Source organism: Rhamphochromis longiceps, linkage group LG17 (genome assembly GCF_057381845.1).
Source record: "Rhamphochromis longiceps isolate RC_006_pf linkage group LG17, R_longiceps_female_GT1.1, whole genome shotgun sequence".
NCBI classification, from domain to species: domain Eukaryota; kingdom Metazoa; phylum Chordata; class Actinopteri; order Cichliformes; family Cichlidae; genus Rhamphochromis; species Rhamphochromis longiceps.
In genome coordinates, this window is record NC_140573.1 from 37,189,206 (window position 1) to 37,212,561 (window position 23,356).

The following is a 23,356-nucleotide window of genomic DNA, read 5'->3' on the forward strand; positions in this document are numbered from 1 at the left end:
TGTGTTTACCACTGGGGAATGATGTAAACGCCTGTGTTGACGTATGCAGGGAAATGGGAGAATAATTTACAAGTGAATGGAACCACATGCGCTTGTCTGAAATGGGCACAACTACCTGTGCTGTGCATGCTGTGCTGCAATGAAAGGGAAGACTCACTCCCATCTTGTCACAAGCTGATGCCTGGCCAGGGCCCCACTGATGGTACATTCAAATGCACTGCACTGGGTACCCCTTTGGCATCCCTTTTGCAGCGCAGTCCAACAGTCTTAAAAAGATGTCCTTCAGTGAAATAGATGCCATGAGATTGCAGTCAGATGTTCTCTGGTGGTGGTGTCACTGTCGCGGGAGTCTTCACTGTGGTAATGAAGAAAATAGTAGAGAAACTTGTTGCAGATGGGAAACGTTTACCCTATAACATCTGGTAATGTTATAGTTTAATCCAAGCTGTGACTTTGCTGCAGTCAGGGGTTGAAGTTGGCCAGAGTAATTATTAATGACACCTTCACTTATTTAGTTAGCAATTAAATCTTATAGAAAAATTAATACGTAATACTGTCAAGTAAGGTTTTTTTCAAGTGTGTGTGTGTGTGTGTGTGTGTGTGTGTGTGTGTGTGTGTGTGTGTGTGTGTGTGTGCGCGGTGCAGCCTGTAGTTGCTTCCAGTTGCAGGCATAGAGATTTCTCCATCATCCGAGTGATGTGCGCATTGTGCAGATGTTGGTCGTGGTGCTTTGCTAGAAGTAAGAATAAACAGAGTGATGTTTTTTTAAGTGTTCAGGTAATTTACAATACAACTTTTCCAACAGCTCAACAAATACAATCAAATGAGTTTGGGTTGCAGGAGGAAGTAGCAGACAAAGCAAGAACATGCATACAGAACTCCACACTGATTAATTAAAAACCAGGATCTGCTTGCTGTGAGGCAATGGTGATAACTAATCTGGGTTTAAAACCCTTCATGGTACAGAGTCAGCAGTGTTAAGAGTGTTTCATGATATTTTCCTGGCATCTCATTCTGGTAACGATGTGGTTATTCTTCTGCTTGATCAACCACTGCTTTTGCAATAGCTAACCATCCAAGTATCTTGTTAACAGCATCTTGCGCATATAATGCTTTGAAAAGGTTTAGTTAATATTTAGTTGGTAGGCCGATTTCTGTCAGCTTCCTCTGCTCCTTTCTGGGCTCATCGTGTTCCACAGGGTTTTATTTTGGGACCATTGCTTTTCTTACTTTATCGCCTTCCACTGGGACCCATTCTTAGAAGGCATGGGAGCACGCTGTGCTGACGATGGTCCCTTGACCTTGTATGTTTAGCCCATAGTGGACTTTACAATGGACAGATAAATTGATGCACTATAGTTAAGTCTAGCTTCTTTCATTTAAGGCCATGGGCAAAGGTGAAACGTGTCCTTTGTAGGCAGTGATACATGCTTTTATCATGTCTTAGCAGGATTACTGTGATGCACTTTATGTTAGTTATGTTAGTCTTGCCTCTCACATCTGGAGTTGGTTCAAAATACTGCTACTCATCCTATGACTGAAACGTATAAAAAAGAGCACAATATTGCTCTTCTGGCTTGCATGAGACATTGATCTTCTTGTTTTTATTAAATTATAGCAGTTTTACTTCTTGGTTTTGGGTTTCTATCTTTTATTGTTTTGAATGTAATTTTTTCAATTTTGTGTGGAGCACTTTGTGTCTATTATCAGTGTATTAAAAGTGGTTTATAAATAAAGTTGACATGGTACCAATCCACCATGCTGTGCTCCAGTGCAGTCTATAAAACAGGCCCGTTTTGCTTTTTTTTTTGGACTCCTCCAAAAAAGGAAATATTTGATTTAGCTTGCAGGAGCATGTTGCTAACTCACTCGGGTAAAATTTTGACATTGTAGCTCAATGCACAACCAACCACACTAACATGAGGTAAAAAATTAGGATTCCACACATTAATGCAGTACAAAAAGATAATAGAAAAATATTGTCTCGAGCAAACAAAAACTGCATATGAATGTGCTATAAACTGAACGATGTGTTAGAGAAGCCTTCAGTAATTAACCATTATCTTACCAGGAAAACTGAACCAAGTAATTTTGTGGGTTTCATGCATGAAAGGAACTATGGATTCTCAGTGTTTACACCCCATATAAAAAGCTCCATCAACTCACTTTGTTGGCATGCATAATGAATGTTCACATGCATGGACAATGTATGGATGGGTAGACAGATGGGTGGGCAATCAGTCGAGCTGATTGACAGAAGAAGAAATAAACACAGCAGCACACACTTCCCCACTGAGAGTGTTTGATTGACGGTTGGTTGACTGGAGGGGGTAGGGCGGGGTCTTTGTATTCAGTGCACTCTGCCACAGCTGCCACTTCTAAGCTACTTAGTACACGAAGACTCCCGTACACATGCATATATGTAAACACAGACATATTTACAGTAGATGCACACATGTATACTTAGAAGCACATGCAACCATGCTCATGTTTGCTTGCTCACTGACATACTGTATTTACACATGCTAGTGCATAAATGCACACATATCCATATTCAGTCGGTCAGTGCATAATGTAGCAGCACCTCCAGTGTTTATACTTGCTATTAATCTAATCAATAGTCTAATCAATACATTGATGAAATGCTTCCACCTTACAACCTGACACATGTGTATGCATCACCATAGATTAATCACATGGGAAAGGCCCTCATCTGTGTCTGTTGAATATTTTCTGCCTTCAGAGATGATTGATCAGATGCACGACCATCAGGTGGAATCATTAGCGCATGCTGAGAGTGTGTTCATGAACCTCCCTTTGCCAAACACGCAAGCCAAAAACACACAAATTGACCTTTGACCTAGGAGTAATTAGGCCCTCTGAGGGCAGTGGGAATGGGCCGTAAATGCCACTGAACACTGACATTCTCATCCAGTGTGAGGTTACCAAGAGGCCAAAGAGAGGGAAAGACAAAAAGTGATGAACAGATAAATAGATTGACAAATGGAACATGAGATGAACGGAGAGGCAGAAAGATGGTCTGTTTGACCTTCATCCTCGTAGAAGATTGACTTAAAGCAGCTTCCCCCTCCTATAAGCATTTTCTTGGCTACTGCCCTTGTAAATTCTGAATACCACTGAGCCAGTAAGAGTTATTCTTCAAAACACAGTCTTGGAAACTTTCAGTGGTAATCATGAAGTTGCATGACCTCTGTAGAATACCTTGGACCATAACGGACTTAAACGGATCCTTTCCACTTAAAAAGAAAGGTGGGCGTGGTGGTGGTTGTCTCGGGGTGTTACAATTAAAAATAAAAGTTGTTCTTTGTTTGCAGCTGCTACATGTACTGATATAGCAGTTGGAAGGCATAAAAATGATGTTATAGATTGACCTTTGTGACCAAAAAACATCTAAGAAGGCTGTTTTGAGGCATTCAGGTAAACTTTTATATTTCGTGTCATACACGTGAGTCAGTCAGCCAACCAATAACCTTTCAACATCAAGCTGACCCCTCACTGCCTTGGTGGGTGATGCCATTTCATGGTTACTGACTCTTTTGTGCCTGTGTGTGGGTATTAGGGGGTCACTGGTGGGAAATAGAGTTGTCAGGCAGAGTTTAAATCATTGATGTGTTCAATCATGTCAGGCTGGGGGTGAACCTCCTGAGTAAAATGTACCTACAAAGGTTCATTTTCAACCCTGAAATAAACACAGGGAAAATAGAAAGATCCGTACAAGTGGCTGGATATACTTTGATGACATAAGTGCTCTTCTTGTTGAATGTTGTGCAGTCTGAATTACCGTGATCTGAAATACTAATGAATAACTATTACTATTACAATTATTATACAGGATATTTATAGATTTGGAAAGTTTTGACCCTGCTCTTTCAAAAATAAAGAGATTAAATCACTTAAGTACTAATAAATCTTTTTAGATTTATGATTTAAGAACAAGTAGTTTGGTATAACTTGTCAGAAACAAATCTAGCCCTAGGGAAATTCACAATTCACAGTTCAATTATAGAGAGCAGTAATAATGTTAAACACTGGCAGCAAAAAAACCCAGCCTCACACCAAAATAAGGTTAAGCCTGGAGTCCCTGTAAGAAATACAAAGTGGCATCATAAAGTTCAGCGTCTGCTCATAAAAACTGAAAACAATACCTGATATAGATGTTATTTATCGTATGAGGGGCCGTACAAGCCAAAATTTATTCTTTCACTCTCACACACATACATTCTTCTTCCACACACATATATTTTCACTCTCACACACATACATTCTTCTTCCACACACATATATTTTAACTCTCACACACATACATTCTTCTTCCACACACATATATTTTCACTCTCACACACATATATTTTCACTCTCACATACATATATTTTCACTCTCACACACATATATTTTCACTCTCACACATATACATTCTTCTTTCACACACATATATTTTCATTCTCACACACATACATTCTTCTTTCACACACATATATTTTCACTCTCACACACATATATTCTTCTTTCACATACATATACTTTCACTCTCACGTAGTTTTATTTTAATTTTTATATTTAGATATTTTTATTCTCATGTTTACACATATTTAACACACACATTGCAATATTATGCTCTCTTATACATGTATTTTAATCTACATATTTACACATTTGCACTCTAACATACATGCATTTTCATTTATGCATTCCTACATTTTGCTCTCATTTACATGCATTCAAAATGCATTTAATCTTACAAATAATATATGTATGTAAGAAGAGAATGCATACATATCTGAAGAAAATATATGTATGCAAGAGAATAATGTATGTGAATGAAAGAGTATAGTGGAAACGGAAGGAGTTTAATGGAAACGGAAGGCTGGGTGTCTGTACCGCTGTGATTGGCTGAGAAGCACGCGCGGGTCACTTTCAAGTGTCTGACAGCATGGAGGGGGGAGAAGAAACTGGAGTTCTTCAGCAAGCTGTCGGGTTGTTAAGAAATATTTTATCATCTCCTGAAACGGTCACATCGTTGTCCTCGTCACTTGATCGAGATGGGACGGGCTCAACTGCACCCAGTGTTACCCACAGCACGGTGGAAAGTGAGATGAGGGAACTTTTTAGACCAGCTAACACCCGGGTATCTTCAACGAGTCAAGTAGCTACACGGAGTTCGACTGGAGTGGGGCAGTCTTTGCGATATCAGACCCAAAAACACTTTGGCAACTGGAACTGCAGATCAAGGAAAAGGTAAGAACAAAACAGTTTGCCACTTAACTATACAACTGCGAAATACGAAATGTGCTTTGCTGATTTAGCAACGCACTTTTTTACCCTTATAAATTTTTAGCCCTAGCTAATTTATTCAGCAGCATCCACATTAAAAACAGTAAAGACCGTGGCATTTATTTCAATATTAGTGGCTGTTTGTACTTGTGACCCGAGTGTAAGTTGATGCTTACTTTAAGATTACTTTATTAAATCTTCTTTATTAATGTGGGAGGTGGTAGCTACATTAGCCTGCTAAATAAAAGGTTGGGTTAATTTTCTTGTTGTTTTTGTTTAGTTTTGTATTTATTTATTTATTTATTTATTTTTTGGGGTAGAATTTTAATCTTGCTAGAAGACATCAATCCAACTCTGTGTTGTGAGTGGATCAATATCTGTACCACTGTAGAGGTAGATAAACATGGATGCCAAGTCATGCCTTCAGTCCAGTTTCTACAGTGTATGAAATAAGAAAAAAAGAAATATGATCGGTGTCTTTTTTGTTCTTTAGTCAAAGTAAAAAGTAATAGCAAATGTTTCTTTGTATGCCTCTTTGTAGAGCAGTAAAAAAAATCCTTATGCATTGTACTATATATTTATTTATTTATTTATTTATTTAATTCAAGCGTCAGTGAATTAAAATGGTCAAACCCCAAAACATTTTCTATTTTACGTACATTTTCCATTTTTTTTCAAAGGCAATTTATAGGCATGCTATTACTTTATGCATTTTTTTCTTTCAAATTATGTTTCTGTTATTTGTGTTTGCTATTATACTCAACTCTTACATGCACAAGCAACTTTAAACATATTCAAGTGGGCTAAATGGCTAGCTGCGATACTGTTTTTTTAAAAATATAAACTGTGTAACATTTTATTTTATTCATAAAAGCTTACCAACAGTTTAACGTGTAAGCTGGTCACTACCAAGTGACATTAGCAACTTTCTTAAGGAACTGATAGTGTCTAAGTATAGGTAAATAAAACAAAAGATACATAAATCTGAATATAGTTTCTGTTTTGTTTTATAGGGCCAAGACACATTATCATGATACTTTCAACAAAGATGTCATCCTTCTTCCACGGCCATCAAGCAGTGTTGTTGTCAAGCATCGCACAAAACAACATTTACATGAACAAGGGCATATATTGAATGGATTTGAATTCCAAAAATCCTGGGACCAGAAAACTGTCTCTGAACAAATAAGGGACGCCTTTGGAGATAAACTTTCTATTGATGTAAGGTAGGTTGTGCTAGCAGTCGAAACCTAATGCGACACAGCTTTTGTCAGTAGTCTTTTCGATATCTAGGCATTTCAAAGCTTTACATAACGATTTAAGTCAGAGAACAGGTAGACATGAATCAGTAAACTAAAATAAAAGAACCAAATCAGTTATCCTTTCTTGAACACTCCATTTTTGGCATACTTTTTTGACATTTGTATAAAGTTTACTTCTGTTACTACTGGTTTCAGTCTGATTCAAAGAGGAAAACAAGATTAGCTCTAAAAAAGTTATTGGAACATTTTTGCTGTTTTGGATTTTAACCCTTGGTAGGACCTCAAAATCCCATCCTTTCGTGAACCTCGGGACCAAAAAATGGTCCCAGGTTTTACTGAGGGTTAAACATTTTACAACTTACTGTAACTGTTTTCCAGCCTGGAGTTTCTGATGGCTTGTGGCAACAGACTGATTGCGCCCAAACTGCGAGCAGGACAGGAGCTGGATGCAAATCTCATACATAAAATTTATAAATCGAAAGCCCTATACATCAGACCATCAAAACCAATTTTGGTACGTTATTTGACTTTTGAATGAATCTACATAGCACTGTACAGTAATAATATGAAGACCAGAAATTGGTGCATAAACAACCTTTGAACTTTCTCATGTCTGTTCTTTTTAAACTTGCCTTTCACCTTTTGTAGTTGGATAGAATAGTACCAAGTTAATGTTCCTTTTTTAAAATGTTAATCCTAAGCTCTGGTATTGACTAAATTTACAGCTGCTCTGTTGGACTGTTTGTGAATTATAGAACGTAAGACTACTGCTGTTCAGGAGATGTGTTACAATTTTGTCTGCCTAGTATGTAAAAGTAATTGTGAGAAAGATCTATTAACTCTTGAAATTTCTCACCCTATGGTAGCTGGGATAGGCTCCAACCACCCCACCTCTGATAAGAATAAGCAGAAGAGGTTGGATATATGGTATTTAATGTTCAAATTCAATATATGTGAATTATTATAATTATTATTTTATTTCTAAGGATGATATTACAAGCTACAGCAGTGAGGAAAACTGTGAAGAAAACCCTGTTTCATCAAGGCAGCTGCGCTCATCATCTTCAGACAGTTTTGCCAGTTCAACAGCTGCCTTCCAACCAATCTCTGCTCCGACGCAATCTCCTGCCTCATCAGTTTGTAATGGAACATTATTAACGGAAACTCCTGCCTTGACCCATGAAAGTAGTATCTCACACAAGTACAGCAGCGCTTCAACAAACATTTCCTTCAGCCAGTTACCAGTGTCTTCATTGGAAATCTACCCTTCCACTAGTCAGCCTTCTACCTCATCATCTGTATCTTTAAGTGATCCAGTTCTGGTCCTGACGTGCCGAAATACCTCAAGCTCACCCTACCAGACCAGGAATCCAGAGAATCATTGTTCAGCATTACCCTCTACATCAACACACAGTCAATCTGTAAACTACGATAACTACCTTTCAATCATGACTCCACTATCTGACATGTCTTCTGATGATGAGGAACTTAACCAGGCTATACTAGCAAGCCTGCAGAGCGAAAGGTTAGTTTCAAATACAAATGTTTTACAGTAGCCAATTAAACACACCATATTTGTTGCAATCCAATACTGTAACCAGTGTTGTGAAGGAGTGTAATCCATCCTCAGATATTTATATGCATATATGATATTTATATTTGCTGTTAACAAAACAGTTTTTTGAATAATGTCTACAGAGTCAAATGATAATGCTGTAATGCTGGCAAATTTTATTTTATTTGAAATAGGCAGCGAATTTTTAACAGCCTATCTGACAATGAAATGAAATTTACTTATTGTGCATTGAAACTATTTTTCTTTGCTCTAGTGCTTTCTAGTTCTCCAAAACATATAAACAATATAAAAAGCCACTGAGCAATATACTCCTTTGTACATTTTGCTTATGATTATGATAATTTCCTTTGGTGATTAATAAAGTATGCTGATTCTGATTTTGACAAAACTTTGTATGTCCTTGTAGCCCTTGTATGTGAATGTTTTTACTGATGTTCTTTTCAATATTTTTTTCTTTTTTTTTCTTTTCTTTTTTCTAATCCTACAGGACTTCAAGTTGTTTGGTATCAGCAAAAGATATTTTGGAGGAACTTTCTGCAAAAGTAAACCAACAGAAGAAATGCAAGTTCAACATTAATAGATCAACAGTCCTGGATGGAGCAATTAGAGGTTTTAAACGAGCGACATATGATCCATGCCACACAATTTCTGTCAGGTTTTCTGACGATATGGGAGTACCTGAAGAGGCTGTTGACTTGGGTGGACCAAGAAGAGAATTTCTAAGACTTCTGATCGAAGCTTTGCCCCTGTCTCCAATGTTTGAGGGTGAAGAAGGTAAAATGAACTTGGCGCTTGATAGTGCTGGTATGTATTGATTTTAGGCTGATATCCCTGGAGTAATGCAATAAAAAAATCATTTTTATAAAGTTCTTGTCAAGCGCTTTCATGCATCTATTGACATGTAATGTTTTTCATTATTTCTAGCCATGAGGGAGGACAGGTACTTCATTGCAGGCAGAGCCATTGCAGTAAGCCTTGTACATGGTGGTCCACCAGCAGGCTTTCTGTCCCCAACACTCTTCTCTTGCCTTGTTGATGGCCCAGATTTGGCTAAACCAGTTTTAGAAGATGTTGCCGATAGTGACCTGCGTGAAAAAATTAAAAGGGTAAAACTGATTTGTCAGTTGTTGGATAATGTTTTAGTATTGTGTGCATTTCGTTCTACTCCATGTATTAATTGGGGCCCATTAATTTTTTATTTTTTTATTTGAAGGTTAAAGAGTGTAAATCCTTTGAAGATCTGATAGTAGCAACTGAGCCACTTCAGGAATACTTAGCCAATGCTGGCTGCCTGAGGCCGCTACGGAGGCTGGAAGACAAGGATCTGCTTATACATGACATTATCATGTTCCAAGTAATACACAGAGTCCGTGGTCCATTTGAAAGGTATGTATGTATGTATTTATTGTTGTCAAAACGACTAATGTACCTGTAATAAGCAAAAAAAAAAAAACCACAATAAGAGCTGTTGGAAAGCATGATGAATTATGTGAGTCATTTAGACTTTACATTTCAGAGAAATACCCTAAATGGTCTGGCTTAGTCAGAAGAGTGTTACCACTATACAGAATGAATAAGTACAGACCCAACAGGAAGTTAGCACATTAGCTTTACTGCTAATATGCTAACTTCCTGTTGGCTTTGTATTTATTAAAACCTTCGTATAGGTGGAACTAGCTTTCTTCTGTCTCATCAAAAAGAGTAATAGTGATCAAGATGTTTCCCATAAAAACATCATAAATTATACTTGATATAAATGTAGACTCCTGCTCCGACTGCAGCTTGGAGACTTAACAACCGTTTTTAGTGTCTATAGTTTTCCATCACAAAGGCTCACATCAGCTAAGGAGCACTACCAGGACTTTATTATTAGGTTATTTTCAATTAACAAGGTTATACACTAGAATTTTCCAAGGTTTTGGTTTTTGTTTTTTTTTCAGATTTCAGATTTTGCCATATGCATCTTCTTCCCTTTTTTGGAGGATTAAGCAGCTAAAATATCACCTATTTGAAAGTGTTGTAATAGGCGATAATATGAGGGGCCGTACAAGCCAAAATTCATACTTTGACTCTCACATACATATATTCTTCTTTCACACACATATATTTTTACTCTCACATACATATATTCTTTTTTCATGCACATATACTTTCACTCTCACATACATATATTCTTCTTTCATGCACATGTATTGTCACTCTCACATACATATATTCTTCTTTCACACACATATACTTTCACTCTCACATACATATATTCTTCTTTCATGCACATGTATTGTCACTCTCACATACATACATATATTTTCACTCTCACATACATATATTGTCATCTCGCACACCTTTATTCTTAATTCATATCCATGTATATTCACTCTCACATAAATCCATTAATCTTCCTTTCACACACATGTATTCTATTTTTCTTAATGCTACATATTTTTATGTTGACATATATTTATTCTCTTTGCAGGTGCAGCCCTTTCTAGTCATACATATATATACATACCCTTTACCTTTCAACACATATATATTTGTACTCCTATACTCATATACACATACAATCCCAGTGTTTATCCTTTACCCTTGCATACATACACTCTGACATTCACATCTGCATTTCCTAACACAGGAAGTTAATCCTTTAAGCAGGAAGTTATTCTTAAACCAGGAAATGTAATACACTTGGAGAACTTACTTGACATACCCAGACCTAAACCAGAAGAACCAAGCAATGAAGCTGTTCAAAGTTGTCCTGCTTTCTTTGCTAGTATTGCAGTTAATTTGTCGAGTAAGTAGTAATGAAAATGACATTAGAACTTTTTTAAATAATGTATTAGAATGTTTGGAACAAATTCAAAGAGAAGCTACAGATTCTTTTGTTCGTCAGAGGCTCCATAGAGAACTTGGTGATCACATTCAAACCTTATCTGGAATTTTGTCCATCTCAAGATTTGTTGACGATGCAAGAAATAGAGAAGCAGTGAATACATTACAGTCCTTAAATGGATGGCTAATTTTTTTACTGACTGCTTATGAAACCAGACAAGGAACTACATCTGAGAACAGACTTGTCTTGCTACCTCCACCTCTCATGACTTGCTCTCAAGGTCGACCGCGATACAGCATTTCAAGAGAGCAAATATCTCATTTAGTATCTCTTGGAATGAACTGGCAAAGCATTGCAACATGCTTAGGGGTTAGCTCCCGTACTCTGTACAGGCACAGAGAGGACCTTGGCATTGAGCCACTGACTTATGCAACATTATCCGATGAAAACCTGAACAGGGTTGTTAGGGAAATCCTTCAGTATACCACAAATGCAGGTGAACGATATGTGCATGGCAGCTTGAGATCACGTGGGTTACGAATCCAAAGGTGGCGTGTAAGACAAAGTCTACAAGAAATTGAGCCCTTTGGACGTTCCCTCAGAAGACGCAATGCAATACGTCGACGACTGTACAGTGTTCCTTTCCCCAATCAGTTATGGTGAGAAAATTCTAACAGAAAAACAGTCCTGATTCTAAGTCTATAGCGAAATGGATTATCTAAAGCAAAATAACTCATTGTTTTATTTACTCAAACGTGTGCATATCCTTGACCATGTCATAGTTTCCCCATACATAACTTCTACTTATTTCATTTTTCTATAGGCATATAGATGGAAACCACAAACTTGTGAGATGGAGGATGGTGTTCCATGGCTGTGTGGATGGTTTCAGTAGAACCATCATCTACCTTGCGTGTTTAGATAACAACAGGGCATCAAGTGTTTTGTCACTGTTCATGGTTGGTGTTCAGAACTTTGGAATGCCATCCAGCGTGAGATGTGATCATGGACTAGAAAACACTGGTGTTGCCCGTTTCATGCTTTACAGGCAAGGACTGAACAGGCATAGTGTTATCACTGGCAGGTCTGTGCATAATCAAAGAATTGAGCGATTATGGGCAGAATTAAATCGAGTGGTCTCATATCATTTTGTTAATCTTTTCAATTTTATGGAGGAGCATGGTGTATTAGATTCACTTAATGAGGTCCATTTATTTTGTCTTCATTATATATATTTGCCACGTATTCAAAGAGCTGCCACAGAATTTCAGAACCAGTGGAATAACCATGGACTTTCAACACAAGGAGGGCAAACCCCTCTTCAGCTGTGGCAAAGGGGCATTATCAACAATGCAGGAATACATAACCCAAATATGAATGGTATTTGTGAAAATGACTTTGGTATTGATGAATGCAGACCACTGCCAGAGCTGGAGACAAACAATAATGTCGTTGTTCCATCAATTAACATTTCCATCAGTGACACCATGATGGTTACACTTCAACAGACCTTTGATCCATTTGAAGATGATGGCAATAACGGTATAGATTTATTTTGCAACCTTGTTCGTTTTCTTGAGAGACAATCCTAAAATATCAACAAGGCCTCTGGAGAAATTTCATTTACTGTAATTGTGGTTGTGCAGCTTAAAAAGAATACAGTGCCAAGACTGTTGTTAGTTCAGTATTATTAGAAGTTTAGTCACAGCTTTAAATTTCAAGAATGCTACTATCAACCTTTACATGCATGTTTACGGTTTGTATACAATTTTAAAGAATTTATGAGTTGTATTATGTGAGTGTGTTGAGATTTTACAACCATGTTTTGTTTTAAAACACCTTGTTAAAAGAAAAAATAAATTTGTGCAACCACATTTTATTGAGGTTTTTGGTCATCACAATCACCAGATGTATTGTCTTGGAACAAGATGACTCAAACTGATAACATTAACATTAATACAGTCATACAGTCAATACATCAAACATGGATCACTGATCAAATAGAATAGAAGTGTCAGATAAACAATATTGAAGAACACCAGAGAATAAAAGCAACAAACAAGTACAAACCTAGAAAACAAAAATAATCACAATGCACATAAATTAATGCAATGAAAAAATTATTATTGAATTATGTTAGTATATATAACTATTGTATACTTGTAGAATGGTACCCTGACAAGCAAAAAGACTTGAAGCAAATGAACATTTGTTAAAAGGTCAATGCAAAAACAGAGCCTCCAATCACAAAATAGGTGGGTGACATATGAAATATGGCAACATAAAGTAAATTCAGCTTGGTCTCAAGCGTGTTAATTGGTGTTTTAGGTGGAACATTTTGAACATTTGTTTGATTTCTGGGAAAGAAAATGCAATGATATTCAAAACCCCCCCCCCCCCCCCCCCCCTCTCTTAGAATTACTTAATGGTTGACACTCATTAATTTAACTGAGTGCAAAACTCAGATTAGCATACTAACCTGACCAGGAATTAAGCTATTCCAAAACCATGTGTATTACCTAATGCAAAGTCCATATTCTCCTGAAAGTCTTTGTAAGAGGTATGAAGTGGTAACTTTAAACAATTGATGCACGTGTTTGCAATGGGTAGTTTAGACATGGTTTGTGCATCTGGCTCTTGGTGAAGAAATTCAATGGACGGTTGTGGAGAGAAGCCAATTGGTGGAACAGTGTTGGCTCCAGTGGCGAAGGCAAGAATTGTCCCCAGCTTCTGTGTTCCGTCTTGATCTAAAGGAAAAGCAATACTGTCAAAAATGGCATTAAAGACAAAAAACACAGCAAGCATTTCTACTTTTAACTGATTCAATGAAAAGATGCACTGCATTATAAATTGAACACAATGCTTAAAACGCTAAATTTACCTTCTGCATCTGTTAGGTAGTCTCTCCAGAAACTAATGACAACTGCTTCAGCCTGCCTTTTATTGCTCCCAGCTGGAGAAAGGCGGATGGTAAAGAGGCTGTCAAGAAGGTCAGCTGTAAGCACTGAAGGTGACCAGCATAGAAGGGTGCGAAAACTCTCTGGGTGATCTTGGATTTTGTCCAGCACCTCAAGTGTCCGTAGTCCATCCTGAAATCTAAATGATAATCAGAATGTCCTTCTTTTTTTCCTCTTACACCCATTTCCATTTTGCTACATGTTTCTTTTGCCTTCTTTCTTAATTGGAATCTTTTTCCAGAATAAACTGAGAGCAAATTTAGACATAACTCAAGAATATGACAGAAAACAAATGGAAGCTGTCCTCCTATATGTACCAGCTAATGTACGGCCTTCTTCTCCACTCTGTGGTTGCGAATCATCCGCTGCCACTAAGTGACAGACTGCGCCTGGTCTGCTCGGTGGGAGGAAGAGCTGAGACAGATACTCATATCTCACTGCCTGCCAGCCACACCGCAGGAGTCATCTGCTGTAATAGGCTTGAGCCACACACATGTTGAAGAGAAGCCTATCCACGTGCATTCGAGCCACATATGGATGCACAAAGTGGACATGAAAACATGCTACACCTGCACACAGCGCAAACACATGCAAAGTTGCAAGTAAAAGATAGAGCCTGGATGCCATACATGTATGCTAAACAAGTGCATGTATGACATACACACACACAACATTTAAAACACTGATAGGTGAATTAAACAACATCAATAATTTGTTTACAATGCCCTGCTCTGCTGGGAAACCATTCATGTGCATGTTACTTTGACATGACCCTTGGAGCAATGCCGCTGTTAGGCAGAAATATACCCTCCACACGGCCCAGCTTGAGGAACACAATAAAGGATCCAAGGCATTGAGATATGGCTTTCAAACTCCTAATGCAGGATGGTCCAGAACACCTCATAGCACCTATATCTGTGCCCGAATATGCCAGAGCTGTTTTGGTGACATGACAAGGACAAGGACCTCAGGAATTCGCATGATAAGGTGGGGCCAGGTTTCACAATGAACACACCCGAAACTCTGGCTGATTGGGACCCACACCCAGTTTCACACCTTGGCTCAGGCGATTAGAGGATCATCAGGGGGTCCTTTTGTCCCTCTGTGGGGGGTTACTCCCACTAGGTTTATATCTGGGACTCTCCACCATTTGACCTTAGAACTGAAGAAGCTTCTCGGATGAGAGGTGAAACGTCTTCAAGCAACTTAAAGAAGTCCAGACGCTTTTCTTTGCAAGCTCCTTTGACGACAAGGACCTTCACAATACCAGACATGTTGTGACTGATCAGAGCACTTATAAATTCCCACTCCATAGGAGATGTCTAGCGTAATACGATTTAGTCACACACTACTGTGACTGCTGCAGTGTTAGCCCATATGGATGGATCACAGTATGAAAAGGACTCAAATTTAGATCTGGAACGTTAAGATCTGTTTATACAGACATCAAACCTGGCACGTGCCACTGAGCTAATGGACGCTACCAAAGTTAAAGGTATCTGTGAAGTCGGCTGAGCAGTCCATCACCTATTTGATGTTTGCACATGTAGAACATAAAAGCAATTATCAGATGAGCTTTTCTCATTATTTTTTGACCACTTCTATTTCAAAAGAGGTTGTGCACAAAATGATTGAAAGTGTTGCCACCCCCAGTGCAAGGTGGAGGCTGAATCACTTGATGAAGCCAACAGAACCACACCATCTGCAAAACGCAGAAACAGCATCCTAAGACCACTGAACCTGACATCCTCCCCACCCAGAAATTATGTCCATTATGTGTGTGGAGAGAGAGAAAGAGAGAGAGAGAGAGCTCGGTCAGTCTCACAAAAACACACATAAAATAAAGTGCATGTCATTCTTTTATTCCACATTTGCTGTTACAACAAGAGTAGATTTAGCTGAGCAAAGTAATAAAGAGACAGAGCAATGAATAGGTAAGACTGAAAGGAGAGATTATTCATGACCGCTTTACGAGCAAAGCGTCACTGATATTTCTAGCTTTGGTAGTTTGGTACAGGGCACTGCTGCTACTTAATGAGACAATGTAGCATGTCTGAGGCCACATTGGAATTAATATTAAGGCATCTTCAAAATGGATGTAGCGACTATTTCTCTCACTTGTCCTTGAAAACTAAGATGCAGTTGGAGTAATGTTTCACTGTAAAAAAGCTGATTATCAAATATTTTTGGCACACGAGCAATTTTGACTAATTGTTTTAAGAAGGGACAAAGATAAAAACAGCTTTTTCCCCCTAAATCTGTGATTCATCCAATGGGAAAACTCTTCTCTCCAGTACTTTGGTATACAGTCGCTAGAGACTTTCTGATCTGCCCTCTCAGAAACTGGAATAACGATCTGAATTTGCCACTCCAAATGCATTGTTCCCAAAGGGCAGCCATACAACCACCAGAGCCTTAATGGATTTGGGGCAAATTTTATCCACTCCAGGACCCCAGACACTGGAGTTTTCTTAACTACCTGACATGTGAGTCACCCAGCCGCATCTATAAAATATGTATTGAGAAGATCCTCAAAGTACTGCATCTATTGCCTGACTGAATCCTATCTTATTGCTTCATCCTGGTCATGGATCACCAGACTATCTCTTTATCCTCATGAGGATGTTCAAGGGTGTGTGGGGGTTTGACCAACCAGAATACATGCATTTTCTGGACTTAGAGAAGGATTTCAATCACATCCCTCGCATGTCCTCTGGGGAGTCCTTCAGGAGGATGGGGTATTAGGTTCATTGTTACTTGCTTTTCAGTTGATGTAAAACCATAGTAAGTGCTTGGTTGGCATTGCTAGCAAAAGGCCAGACTAATTCCTGGTGTGTGCTTGACTCTGCGAGCACTGTCCTTTGTCTCCAATTCTGTCAACTACTTTTATGGACATAATTTCTGGGTGGGGAGGATATCAGGTTCAGTGGTCTTAGGATGCTGTTTCTGCATTTTGCAGATGGTGTGGTACTGTTGGCTTCATCAAGTGATTCAACCTCCACCTTGCACTGGCGTGGTTTGCAGGGAAGCATGAGGCGACTGGAATGGGAATTAGCACCTCCACCTCCATAGTTCTCAACTAGAAAAAAGTGAAGTGGCTACTGTAAATCAGTTATAACTGACTTCCCCAACTGGAGAAATTTAAGTATCTCAGTGTCTTGCTCATGAGTGAAGGGAGCGTAGAGTGTTTGCAGTGATGCAGATGATGCATTGCTGTGGTAAAGAGAGAGAAAAACCTCAAAGTGACGCTTTCTGTTTACTGGTTGAACTACATTCAGCACCTACGCTCACCCATGGTCACAAACTGTGGGTACTGATTGAGAGAACGACACTGTGGATATAAGTGAAGAAAATGAGCTTCCTCTGAAAGGTGCCTGGATAGAGACAGAGACAGAGACAGGAGAGGTAGAGCGAAAAGTCTTCTAAGAAGGGCTCAGAGTAGAACTGCTACTCCTACACGTGATACATGATACAGTGCAAGAGAATCATCTAGACCAGGGGTCGGCAACCCTGGGCACGCGTGCCACAGCTGGCACGCTAAGGGTTAACTGATGGCAGGAGTCCGACACAGTGAATTAATCTGAGCAGGTGCATTAAAAAATAAATGGCCGGGCCAGCGGTGCACATCGCAAATCAGCTCGCATAGACACATTAGTTGTGCCGCTTCTTAATGACAGTATTTTAGCTAACAACCCCAACTACCAGATTCAGCTTGTAATTGGCTAAAAATAACTTAGCCTACCGGTTAGAGGGACGTTGTTAGCTTTCCACATTCCAACACTTCAAATGCTTCAGCAGCTGTCCGCTCAGCACAGCATCGGCAATAGGGAAATACACGAATACATCCGTAGACTCGAGACAGAATTCACAATGCATTTTTGGGACTTTCAGGTGTATTGACCAATGTTTTCTTTTCTGATCAAACCAGAAAGCTTTAATGAGCAGCTGGATTTGTTTCGCATTAACTGGTTGGACACAGAGGACATCAAAATGCAGCTGATTGAACTGAAAAGCTCGACTGTGTGGGGGTCAAAGTTTGCAGCTGGAATCCACAGCTGTGCGTGTTCATGGAGCTGCATGTTCACCTGCTGGACATCACTACCTGAAAAGGTTAACTGCCTTCAGAACATTGCAGAGGCCTTATTGACAGTATTTGGCTCTACATATCTGTGTGAGCAGATTTTCTCTCACATGAGTCCTCAGGTCTGAATGCTGGACACTCGGAGACCTGTGTCTCTGAGTGGGAGACCAGAGATCACATTAACATATTTGTCTCTGTATTAACAAATATGCCATATTGGCCCAGTTTATTTTTCTTATCATTCTTGTGAGGAGACCATAAATAGCATTTGTATTTTCTTTTGTACAGTTCATTTGCTGTTATGGATAAAAAGTATTTTTTGGTTCAAAATAGCTGATAACTATTCGCTGATAGCTGCCAACATCTGCAAGCATATGTAATTCTCTAAAGTTTATATATAATTCTATAAACCAAAAAAGAATATAGTGTGTAACTGTTAATATAGAGCGTTAGAAAAATTTATTGCTAATTCAATCAAATGGCACACTGACTTCTGAGGAAGTTTTAGATGGCACATATCATCAGAAAGGTTGCCGACCCCTGATCTAGACTATATCATTATGAATATGTAACTGAAGAAATATACTCCCATTGCACACGGGGGAACTTGTAGTCATCCAGATGTACACTAAGAGCTTGTTGAACACATGAACCAACACTAACAGAGTAAATTTTAACCCTGTAAAAATAACGGTAAAAAAATTAGCTTGGGAAAAAACAACTCTTAGCCTTGACCTTATAAAATGGACTAAAACACAAAAAAGGTCAAAGTCCTGACTTAAAACATACCACAGTAACCCCTTTTTTAATAAACCACAAACTATGATTGGCTAAAGGTCAAGGGTTTGGATTTTGGCCATTGTTATGGCTTTCTGACCTCAGGTCAGCCTCAGGAAAGAAAAGCTTATTCTTTGCTCTTTATTCAGAATATAAATTAGTTAGTTCATTTTCTGTTTCAATCATACTGTAATATTTCTCATCTTTTCTTTTAACATGCATGTTTCACTCTCTGTCTCTAGAGCCCTGCTCCCCTTCCTATATGAAGCATTGAAGTTTTAATCATCATTTTGAAAAATACATTGTACCATGTCCCTATAGAGAATCTGGGTCATTACACATTGTTATACACGCATAGAGAAACACACACAGTCCTGACACAAGGCTTAAGGCTAATAGTAACCTTTCTCAAATGGTTCTGGGTAACTGAAAAAGTTTACTGAAAACAAATTCTTGCAGAAGTGTTTTAATCTAAACTCAAATCTTTGGAATTTCTCCAATTATTATAATGTTTTTGTATCAAAATATGAACTTAAAAAAAAAACAAAACAGGTTTTCCACAGCAACTCACCCATGAAGTGGGAGACTGTGCAAAGCCAAAGGACGGAGTTGCAATGTGCTGAGGTTCTTAGTGTCACAATCGCCCTGCAGAGTTTCAAACTTCCTCTGGCATTAACATCAGCACCAATACTGTACACCAGTAGCTTCATGGTGTGGGTTTCCATCACTGAGCAGCTCTTGTGGATGTTATGTGTAAGTGGTCCAGTATTTTTGCCCATGTAGTGTAAATCCAATCACTGATCCAATCAATCCAATCCCAAGAGAAGGGTTGAGTGATGAGGGGATTTTATCTGCTGAAGTTCTAAGCTATAAACACATTTGATCCCGAAAGCCAGAAGCTCTTATGCACAGTATCCTCGAAAAAAATACTCAGATGTTGTGGTCATGGAGAAGGTGGAGGTCTAAAGGTTCACCGACTCAGCTGAGTACAAAATCAATGTGGTGCCATAATTCATGCTGAAAAACACAAAAATGTGGGACCATAATTAGTGATCTTTGTGCTAATTAACTTGGGTTATTACTGTAGGTAATTTTTAAGGCTTTAAGAGGCTCCAGCACCATTGTGGGGCAAAGGATACCTTTGATTGCTCAGTGGTGAAGAGGTAAACAAAAAGAAAGAGGGAGAGTTTCAAATAAATGTATTTTATTTCTTTTCTTTATGCAGCACTTTCCCCCCTTCAAGTATGCCTTTTTAGAGCAGTAATAAAAACAAATTATTTCCAATGTACTACTACTACTTTCTGTCATACCCTGACCTTGGGCTTTTTTGTTCAACATGGGGTGAAATGAAATCAAAGAACATGAAAGGAACTGCAGTTTTCCTCTCTCTCTGCTTATTGTTGTCCTCAGATAACCCTGCATTTAGCGATTCTGATAGTCCGTAAGTGCACATGTATACAATATATATCCAACATTTGATGCACACGTTTAAGCTGAAGCACTAAAAGGTCTGCTTTTATGAGTGCTTTCATATTTTATTACATACAATATTGACTATATTAAGTAAAACTATTGCAGTTTCAAAGTGTGAAACTGCAAATTGTGGTATCGATGACGTAAATAGAGGGCCAGTGTTAGTGATATCAATATTGATACCAATACTTTAAACTCATAAAAAGCAACTTGTGGAATGGAGAGCAGTGTGTCATGATTTATGAGATGACTCATCATCAAATCAAAATATACTGCTTGAGGTATATTCTTTTCATTTCCCCAAATTTGTATTTATTTATTCCGATACAGAGACCGATGCTAGCACTGGCATCGATATGACTATCGATATTTGGATCGTTGCCCTCACTTCTAGTGGATACTTTTGGCTGAAACAGACTCTTTTCAAAACAATTCAGTTGTTTCAACTTTACTGATATGAAACTAGTGTAGCAAAGTGGCCAACATAGTTGCACATCTAACAAGCTTCAGATGATGGAAATTGCAGAGCGCAGTCACTGTTGTAAACCTGTGCAGTACAGCATGCAAAATGCGAGGAAAGGTTAAGGTAACTGCGTGCCCCGATGAAACAAAGAAACATACATGGCAGTAATAAATGGCAGTGTCACATTTATAAATGCATAAGCGAATCCCATTTGTGAGTGAACTTTGACATGTATGAAGCTGTGTGTTAGGGTGTGTCTGTCTCTGCAGTGTCTGGAGTTTGCTGTCTGGCTTGGCACTTTTCATTGAAATGACATTCCCTCTGCATGCTATGCCTATTTTGGTGTGTCTGCGACTCTGTTTGTGTGTGTGTGTGTGTGTGTTTGTGTGTGCGAGTGAGATGCGACAGGGACAAAGAGTTCACAGTGCTGCAGTGCTGTCTATCTCCTTCGCCACCCCATTGCCTCTCACACGTTCTGCCTCCCTCCTTCCATCCGCATCCATCTCTCTCTCTCACTCTCTCCCTCTGTCTCATCTCTACTTTTTTCCCTGTGAGTCGGTTTCCTTCCCCTTGAATGATCTCTCTGCATTTGTGGATGCAGTGCACCTCTCTCTCTCTATTTCACACACAGTTTGGGGCTGATGTACTGTCTGTATGCAGCCTCCTGCTGCTCTATGTTAAAACGATTGCTAAATTTCGTCAGTCTGAGGACAATTCCTCTGTACTGCCGCAGAGTTTTTGGGTGCATTTACATCAAAATTGAGAAAAGTTGAGAAAATTTAGCTACCTCTGTCATTGCTACTTACCTCAAGCGTGCAATTATAATTGTCAGGCTCTCCTTTCTGTGTGCTCTTTGACATTTTATGATCTGTGTGCATGTGTGTGTCCATCTCTTTTATCCCTGCTGTTCTCCCCCCATTTATTTCATTTGACCTGTCTCTCTTTTCCTCACACTCTCCCCTGCTCTGTCTCCCTTTTTTCCTCTTCATCTGTTGGCAGCACATCAGATCCTCCCACATTGTCTGCGCGCGCGTGTCACTGTGTATACTTTACTCTCTGTCTGTCTGTGTGAGTGTGTTTGTGTGTCTTTGAGACCGTTTGATGAATCTCCCCCTTTTTTTAAGCTGTGGGGTCTTCCGCTGAAGGAGACACTTGACGTGCGTGAGGCTATTTGGCGCTGGTGCCTGCTTGTCATGTGCAGTGTAGGACTCTGCATGGTCTGTCATGCTCTGTAACCCCATATGCATTTATCTTAAATGTGTGTTATATTTCTGTAACATAAACAGCTTGTACCCAGATGTGTTTTTAGGTGTGTGTGTGTGTGTGTGTGTGTCTAGTGACGGAAGCAGACAGTGCAAACGTGACTCAAGTGTCGGGAACGCATAGTTCAGACTACTGCGCTATCCCTCCCTCTTTCCGGCTGTCTCTCATCTCCCTCCCTTCTTGTATCCCTCCTTCCTTTCCTTCTTCTCTGCTTCTTTTCTGCTCTTTACTTTCATCCCTCCATCTCTCATTTCCCTTTCTTTTTATTGCTTTTCCTTCTCTTTTCCTCCTTCATTCTTCCTCCTAATTCCCCTTTACTTCCTCTCCTCCATCCAGCTGTCTGCACTTCCGTCCCCCCATGTTTCCTCTTTTCTTCCCTGCTTGTCGTCCCTTCCCCTTTTCCTCCTCTCTCTCTCTGCCTCCCCCTTTGTCTTCCCCTCCGTTGCTTCGTCTGCGGCGACCCATCAGACGTCGATGAATAATTCAGACTGTGTTGCACTGCAGGCTTTCCCCCTCTCCGCCCCTTTGCCTATTTTCCTCTTTCCTTGCAACTGCATCATCCCTCCTTCCTCTCTTTCCTTCAGATTAAACAATTTTTAGCACTTCTCTTCGCTCAGAGTATGTATTAAAAGATTTCAACACACGGGGGAGAAATTGATGTGTAAAAAGAGCTCCCCTCTATGTTTAGTATTCCACAGCTCGTTTTACAGGGGTTTTCTGGGTGTCTCTCTCATACACACACACACACACACACACACACACACACACACACACACACACACACACACACACACAGAGGGCTCTCCCACTACCCCTCCTAACTTCACTGCGCACCTCCATCACTCATCTCACACGTTTTCCGTTACTACTGATTTGCAATCAGGCAAAGCACCAAAGCTCTTGAGATATGAGTAGGAAGAGAAAGAAGTGAGTGCTGGAAGGAGTGAGTCATGGAGTGGACGGTCAACATGATGAGCGCTCGGCAGCCAGGAAACGGGTGTTCTGTAGGCTGAGCTTTCCAAGAATCCGTCTGATGTCTCACTTGATAAGACACAACAACAACCACTCACACATTTCACCTGCTTTGCAGGACAAATGACGCAGAATGAAAGGCTGACGTGCAAAAATAACTGAATGATGGTGATTCCTGAAGGATATCTTTATCATTGGCCACTGCAGCTCTTAGGAGATTTAGCCAATCAATGCTTTAGTATAAACAATGCTCCATATTTTTTTTTTTTACTAAAGATTATTTACAAGATGAGTCATCTCTCTCTCTCTCTCTCTACACACACACACACACACACACACACACACACACACACACACACACACACACACACACACACACACACACACACACACACACATACATATATAT

General features: G+C 39.3%; 2 protein-coding genes across 2 annotated transcripts; one reads left to right on the forward strand and one right to left on the reverse strand.

Moving 5' to 3' along the window:
- The first annotated feature begins 4,952 nt into the window (after positions 1–4,952).
- Positions 4,953–10,620, forward strand: LOC146650133 (uncharacterized). The gene is made up of 8 exons (XM_085386130.1): positions 4,953–5,257; positions 6,307–6,519; positions 6,934–7,069; positions 7,542–8,080; positions 8,619–8,935; positions 9,056–9,237; positions 9,345–9,517; positions 10,605–10,620. Exons 1-8 carry the CDS (start codon positions 4,953–4,955, stop codon positions 10,618–10,620), a joined length of 1,881 nt encoding a protein of 626 aa, XP_085242256.1.
- A 2,745-nt stretch (positions 10,621–13,365) lies between these two features.
- LOC146650134 (G2/M phase-specific E3 ubiquitin-protein ligase-like) lies at positions 13,366–22,440 on the reverse strand. The gene is made up of 4 exons (XM_085386131.1): positions 22,294–22,440; positions 14,680–14,741; positions 13,843–14,057; positions 13,366–13,708 (listed from the first exon to the last, which is right to left on the reverse strand). The coding sequence occupies exons 1-4, from the start codon at positions 22,438–22,440 to the stop codon at positions 13,452–13,454; spliced, it is 681 nt and encodes a 226-aa protein (XP_085242257.1). The 3' UTR covers positions 13,366–13,451.
- Positions 22,441–23,356: the final 916 nt, after the last annotated feature.

Bases quoted from the DNA above. Each gene is read 5' to 3' on its own strand.
- LOC146650133 (XM_085386130.1), top strand. From the start codon at position 4,953: ATGGAGGGGGGAGAAGAAACTGGAGTTCTTCAGCAAGCTGTCGGGTTG. The intron at 5,258-6,306 runs GTAAGAACAAAA...TTTGTTTTATAG, and splicing joins AACTGCAGATCAAGGAAAAG to GGCCAAGACACATTATCATG. The intron at 9,238-9,344 runs GTAAAACTGATT...TTTTATTTGAAG, and splicing joins TGCGTGAAAAAATTAAAAGG to GTTAAAGAGTGTAAATCCTT.
- LOC146650134 (XM_085386131.1), bottom strand. From the start codon at position 22,440: ATGGGTCGCCGCAGACGAAGCAACGGAGGGGAAGACAAAGGGGGAGGC. The intron at 14,742-22,293 runs GTAAAGGGGAAT...GTGTTCCTCAAG, and splicing joins AGCTGGATGGAGGAGAGGAA to CTGGGCCGTGTGGAGGGTAT. The intron at 14,058-14,679 runs GTAACATGCACA...ATTATCATTTAG, and splicing joins GCTCCAAGGGTCATGTCAAA to ATTTCAGGATGGACTACGGA.